At 35.3% G+C, this 7,539-nt stretch overlaps 1 protein-coding gene across 1 annotated transcript; it reads right to left on the reverse strand.

The window, feature by feature from the left end:
• Positions 1-1,951: 1,951 nt before the first annotated feature.
• On the reverse strand, positions 1,952-2,908 carry LOC139868136 (uncharacterized). The gene has a single exon (XM_071856470.1). The coding sequence runs from the start codon at positions 2,906-2,908 to the stop codon at positions 1,952-1,954; it is 957 nt and encodes a 318-aa protein (XP_071712571.1).
• Positions 2,909-7,539: the final 4,631 nt, after the last annotated feature.

The raw sequence follows: 7,539 nt of genomic DNA on the forward strand, positions 1-7,539 counted from the left end.
TTTTCGATTCCAAAACTCTTTATACATCAAAAAGAAGTTGCGAAAATTTTTGTTTTAATTTTTGAAGTCTTTTGCTATTTTTAATTGTTTTTAGCTCATATATACCCTAGCCGATTAATATAATTAGAATAAATATATAATAATTCATAAAAGTATAGTTTTCAACTTAGATCACCTTTATAACATTATTAGAATCTGAGAAAATTGTTTTTACGAATTTATATGTATCATAGCTATTTTATTTGATTTTTATACAATATATACATATACCGAATATATATATGTATATAAAGAGTTTTAGTTTTTTATTTATTTAAAAATACAAAAATTAATTAAAAATTTATAAAATTAATTTTTCTTAACTCTAATAATCATATCATTAATTATCATATTATATATATATATATATATTATTTAATTCGTATTATATTTATCATATTTAATATATGTATCGGCCGAATTAAAGAAAAGAAAAGAAGAAAAACCGAAAAAAATAAAAGAAAAGATAAGAATACTTACAAAATTTATTTAGGGTTTTTGAGAGCTCCAAAAGTTAAGAATGGAAAATAATGAGGCTTAAGGGGGTATTTATAGGATTAAAAAGACTTGGAGAAAAAGAAAAAGATTTATTTTTTGGAAACAATTCCATTTACAATTTAATTAATTAAATTTTTTTTTAATAAATCCGGCCAAAATACCCTAAATATTTTTATTATTATTATTTTTTATTAAAGGAACATTCTAGAAACATTTTTATATATTTTTGCTACAATTCATTATTATTTATTTAAATAAATCGATTTTAATTAATATATAATTATATTATCGGCATTTTTAATAAATATAAAATATTTATATTATTTATTCTTATTTTTAGTTAATCTACATATATATTCATTTATATATACTTATTTACATTTTATTTATATTAATATATAATATATACATATTAATACATAATATATATAAATTTAATATAATAATATTATTATTATTATGGTTAGGGTTTTTTTTTTATAATATTCAGGGTTGGAGTAATAAACACGATCATTTAATACAAGTATTAATTAAAGTTCATTAACCGTATTCAGATAACAACCCTAAATCGAAAACACAGTATAACCTAGTGAAACCCTAAGGGCATTTTGGTCATTTCAGGAAGGAAAAAGTGACGGTTGTCACAATATCTCATATTCTCAAAGTTAATGACAACTAGTCCACTACCTAATAAACCATTGACCTACTTCTTGACGACCGGTCGTCCACTCACTAGAGTGTTCTATGTCTCGCTAGATATTGTTAGCAACGTCCGACACGACGATATCAAGTTAGTCTTTGATAGATTCACCATATCTTTTACTACATCCATCATAACTCTGCATTAACGGATTTTATAGTACAACATGTTAATGTTTAATTTACGGTAGATGTAGTAAAAACAGTGGTAGATATATCACTGCCCTTTAAAATTAGGATCTCGAATTTGTAGGGGAGTAGAAAAGGCCGTGATAAGTGAAATGGTTATCGTGACACGACATGTGTGTAGATCACGCTGGGTAAATTGATTACATGAATACATGATGAAGTCCTTTTTCTTAAAAATGTTTACTGGTCTTAAACTGCAACAGTCAAACAGCTCCTCCATATGTTTCTCTCTTAACTATATTCTCCAAAAATCTATATGTTTGTTTCCCGCCCACCTTCATATGCCTTTTCCACTGGCTTAACGTCGGTAGCCAGATCTCCATTCACTGTTTTCTTTTTGTTTTTCCCCTTCCTTCGTTTTTTTTGGGTAATGGGTTACCCCGTCGAATATTATTAAAAATAATAAAGAATGAGTACAAATAAGAACAATGGCGACAGGAGAATCCTGAAACCCTCAACAACAACCAAAGGCACAAAAAAGCCAAACAAAAACCAAAACCTAACGACCTATGACAATCCGATAGAGTTAAACATCTTCCAACTTCCAAATTTCTCTAATACGAGTGACATTTGAGGAGCTTTTGAACTGAATCGTCATTAACTGCAGTCGCACATTAGAAAATATAGCATCAAACACTTGCTTTTCTGTACGAAAGACCTTCTTGAAAATTCTATTGTTGCGCTCTAGCCATAAATCATAGATTGTAGCAGCCAAACACAGTTTTGAGACCAGCACATGAGCTAAATTCCGAGACGCCAAGGGAGTAACACAATCAACCACACCATGCCAATCGTTACTACGAATATCCAAGATCATCATCTGTTGCACCATCCTCCACACATTCGCAGAATACGAATACGAGAAAAACAAGTGTGCATGAGAATCTGCACACTGTTTGCAAAAAGCACACAACGGAGTAGATCCATCTCTAATATCCCACGATATTAGTTTATCTTGCATTTTTAATCTTTCTCCCATCACGAGCCACAACAAAAAAGAGTGTTTAGGAATACCTTGAGAGTACCATACCACCGAGAACCATGGAACCTTAGCACTTCTTGGCCGAAACGAATCCCACGCATTCTTAACAGAAAAACCGAACACTACAGCATCATCTTTTTTCCATCCATAAATATCTTCCTCATTCGTGAAAACATAAGCATTAATCAACTGCAAATTCGGGTACTTACTTAACCAATCAGGAGGCCATTTAAACATCCTGTTCTCAATAATATCACTAACAGTCGACTTAGAATTACAACCTGCACGATTAATATCACGAGTAGAAATAAGACTATTCAACGGACCTAGAGGTGGCCAGTCATCAAACCAAGCAGACCCAAGCTTTCCATCTCCAATATGACAAACAATGAAATTTCGAATAAGAGGGCGGATCAATAAAATTTTCCTCCAACTCCACGATGATCGATCCTGCCTTAATGGGAACATCCCACAAGTGTCTAGAAGCAAGCTTATATTCATGAGTCAGTGCACCTACAAAGTTGGTTTCATAGATAAAAGAAACCAAATATGAGTTGCCATAATAAAAGAAACCAAATATGAGTTGCCATAAGAGCGGAGTTCCAGTTTTTTAATCATTTGATGCCCAACCCACCTTCATCTTTAGGCACACAAACATCGTCCCATTTGACTTTAGCTTTCCCTCTTTTCATCGGGCCTTGACACCAAAGAAAACCATGAATAATCTTCTTGATGTCCTTGATAATTTGATCCGGGAGAATAAATACCGAGCACCAATAAATTTGCATAGATGTTAGGACCGATGTAATAAGTTGAACCCTAACCGCAAACGATAAAAATTTATTCATCCAATGATTCACCTTGACCTTTACTTTATCAACAAGGATTTTACAGTCCCTATACATTAAGCGAGAAGATACAAGAGGGACACTCAAGTATTTTACCGGCAACTTGCCTTCTTCGAATGGCATAAGCATCAATATTTGATTCTTAATGACCGTTGTAACATTACAAAAAAATGCCGTACTTTTAGGTAAACTAGGAACTAGGCCAGAGCATTTCTTAAATTCCTCCAAAGAATCACGGATCACCATAACAGATGGAATACAAGCATGAGCAAAGATAAATAGATCATCAGCAAAGCATAAATTCACAATATTAAACTTATCACATTTGGGATGAAACTTAAACCCACTCGACTCTTTAATATTACGATAAAGCATTAACGTAAGAACTTCCATAACCAATGTAAACAGATAGGGAGACATAGGGTCACCTTGACGCAAACCCTTTTTTCCCCGAAAAAACCATGAAGCTCACCATGGATGTTAATAGAAAAGGAAGTAGTAGTCACACACGCCATAATCCATTTAACCATCTTCCTCGGGAATCCAAAACATATAAGAGTAGCTTCCAAAAAGTACCAATCCATAGTATCATAAGCCTTCTGAATATCAACTTTAAATGCACATCTAGAAGGACCGCGATCTAAATGATAATTTTTCATTAACTCTTGGGTCAACAAAATATTATCTGAAATACGTCTCCCGGGAATAAAAACTGATTGGTTTATACTAACCACCTCATCCAGACTAGCCTTAATGCGGGACGTGATAATTTTACTTATACATTTATAAACCACATTACAGCAAGAGATTGGCCGATAGTCGTTCACTTTGCTCGGAGTTTGAACCTTCGGAAGTAAGGATATTGTAGTGGTATTCAAATCTCTTAACATTTGGCCCTTCCAAAAAACCTCCTTAACTGCACGAATAACATCACCACTAATTGTCTCCCATGATGCTTTAAAAAACACTGACGAGTAACCATCCGTACCGGGCGATCTACACTCACCAATATCAAATATTGCGTCTTTGATTTCCTTATCGGTAACATGTTGAACCATAAGCCGAGCTTGCTCGTGAGAAATACGTTTTATAAATAAGTTACCCGGATCACGAATCTACTCGCAGACCGACGCAGTACCCAAAAAAATTTCATAATGCTTCACAAAAACATTTGGAACATCAGAGCCTTCGATGAGATTGTTATCAGCATTAATGAAAACCTGAATTCTACTACGGTTCATTCTCCCTTTTACGGCCTTATGAAAAAAACTAGAGTTAGAATCACCGACTCGTAACCATTCAATTTTGGATTTTTGTTTTAGCAAGGTTTCTTCAAGAATGGTGACATCATTAAATTCTTTTAATCGGATAGCAGCTAGCTCCCTTTTATCCACCGAAAATGGATCAGAGTCGAGAGACCTTTGAGCTTCGTCTAATTTAACACGACAATCAGCAACTCTCTTTTGAACATCCCCTTTACTCCACATAAGTCTACGGACATTCCTTTTGAATAGCCGAAGCCTTTTCACCAACAAAAACATAGCATGACCACTAACTACCTGACTCTATTCGCTACGAACAGTATCCTGAAACTCTCTATGTTTATTTACAAAATTACCAAACCTAAACGGCTTAGGCTTTTATGAAGTAACAATAGGAATTTTGATCACAGCAGGACAGTGATCAGAGATCCGATATGGGTAGAACACAGCGTAAGCATTAGTGTACATATCAATAAAAGTATCATTCCCCATCACCCGGTCTATCTTCTTTAGAATACCCGAAGTAGCACGTGGTCGCTGATTCCATGTGAATTGAAATCCAGATCGATTAATATCCGACATGCAAATTTTCTCAACACATTCTTGAAAATCACGCATAGCTAAGGTACCTGAAGAAGTACCAGCGGTTGATTCATTAGCAGCAAGCGAGACATTAAAATCTCCCATAATCACCCACGGATGTTTACCAACAAATCCATTATGCTTTTGTAAATCCTTCCATAATAACCTTCATCTAATATATCCATTATCTGCATAAATAAAAGAAACAAACATTTGCCAATTATTGTCCACTGATTTGACCAAGCAGTGAACAACTTGGTCCGTGACATCAAGTACCATTAAATGGACAATTCCCGGATCCTAACCAATAATAATACGAGTACCACGATTACACACTTGATTGTTCGAAGTCCAATTCCAAGACGGAAAGACATAACTACATATAGGATTCAACTTGTTTATCGACACATGATATTCCAAAATAGCACAAACACAGACTCTAGTTTCAGCTAGCACCTCACGAACCTCATTTTGCTTCGGGATGAGGTTCAACCCCCGAATATTCCACGAAGCAAAACTAATCATTGAAACTGTGTAACTCGGGAGTGCTTGCCCCCTCAGAATCTTTCGATGCTACATAAGTACCAGTTTCATCTCCATTATCTTCCACATCACTTACTTCATCAACTAACTTAAGAGGAACGTCAGCCTTAAAAGTATTATCATCATTAAGATTATACAAAGCCGAATACGTGTTCTTATAGTGATCTGTCGGAACCTGCCTTTTAGCACTAGTTTCTGGTTTATCCGTATCTTTATATACCTATGAAATCAGTTTCTCAGCCTCTTTTAGAACCACGGTCTGCTTTGGACGATAGTAAAACTTTTGCTTATTTATAACCATAATAAAACTTCCATTACGCTTACTGTTAGTATTACCCTCACTTGTCTTCTTTGATGCCACAAGAATAAAGCCATCTTTATCAGTGTGGTTCTCTTTAACCACTTCAACAGTCACCACTTTCGGACACTGAGAATCTTTATGACCGAAAACTTTGCAACAAGAGCATCTTGGCAGTTTACAATCGTACTCTATTCGAACCTCGTCCAAGGACTTACCATCACCATTCAAACTTGGAGTGGCTACCATTAATTTGTCTTTCAACTCCTCCTCCGCGGATACTTCCACTATGGCACGAGCAAAATTTGGTCTACCCCAAGACTTAAGGCACATGGTGCTTGTGAAGGAGTCCAACATCATAGGTCTCCCCAACTTAGAGGCAATAACACTAAGCCCCACTTCTGTAAATCCAAACAATGGAATATCATACAAGCGCACCCAAACAGGAACCTTCGTTAAGTCTTGCTTCGTTAAAGAAACATTAGGGCTCCATTTATTCAATATAATAGGTGTTGTGCGAATCATCCATGGGCCTTCTTACAAGACCTTCATCATACATTCTTCAGACGAAAATTTAAAAAAGAAAAAACCTTTAGAGTTCATCATCGTCTTTTCAATACCATATTTCTTCCAAATGTTCATAACGTAGTTCTGTACCACAGGAAACGCAACTCTCTTTCCAATGAAATATCCATACAAAGTATGTGTGTATCGAGCAGCAGCTTCCTTAACCGCTTCCACAGGTATCATAACATCAACACCTTCGTCCAAATCCCCTTCCAACTCAATTTTCCTAAAGTTGACAACACGTTTGGGGTTAGAACCTGCCACAGCATGTAGAAAATTCAAAGGAGCAGCACCATCCTTCTTAGGATTATCCTCCACCTCTTTTCCTGGACTATTCATCTTCGTGACAATAGGGACAGTTTGATCAACATAATCCTCATCATCAGAAGGAGTAACCGAAGCTATATGAACGCTAATCTTATCATCACATCATCAGGTTTATCATTACAAGACATCAACTTCACCCCATTAGATGACCCTGTTTGTTCCTAATGGTTATCATTATCTCGATTGGCATCATCAGATTGGGCTGCAGAATCCTCATCCCCAATAGTTCGATTTCTTAATACCCTAGTAACAACAGGCGGAATCTTTTTCATCGTTTGATTACCCCCAGAATTTTTCCCCATAATGATACGGGACAAATTAAACATGAGACTAAATCACAATAACACAAGACAGATTAAGACACTAATTGATCGGGAAAAAAAACAAAACAGAACGTAGAAGGTAATATCACCGTAAAATTGCCGTGGGAGGTCACGACATTATCGGAGCACCTAGGGTATTCAATTTTTTATTTTTTCCTTCGTCCAAATCCCCTTCCTTCGTTTTTAACCACGTTAATGAGTTATGAGGTTCTATTTATTTTTTATGGTCGCTAATGTTGTTATCAAGCGATGAATACACCTCAGATTGCTGGTGTATCTTGAGGGCAACGGTTTCCTTGACTAGCATGGTGAACAACATGTCTCTCTCTTTCCTAGTTTTCAGTTGTGCACAAAATAATCTTAGAAAAAATGCTATGTCTGA

The sequence above is a fragment of the Rutidosis leptorrhynchoides genome, chromosome 9 (assembly GCF_046630445.1).
Source record: "Rutidosis leptorrhynchoides isolate AG116_Rl617_1_P2 chromosome 9, CSIRO_AGI_Rlap_v1, whole genome shotgun sequence".
NCBI classification, from domain to species: Eukaryota; Viridiplantae; Streptophyta; class Magnoliopsida; order Asterales; family Asteraceae; genus Rutidosis; species Rutidosis leptorrhynchoides.

What these genes read in the sequence shown, in the direction of transcription:
- LOC139868136 (XM_071856470.1), bottom strand. Translation starts at nt 2,908, where the DNA reads ATGAATATAAGCTTGCTTCTAGACACTTGTGGGATGTTCCCATTAAGG.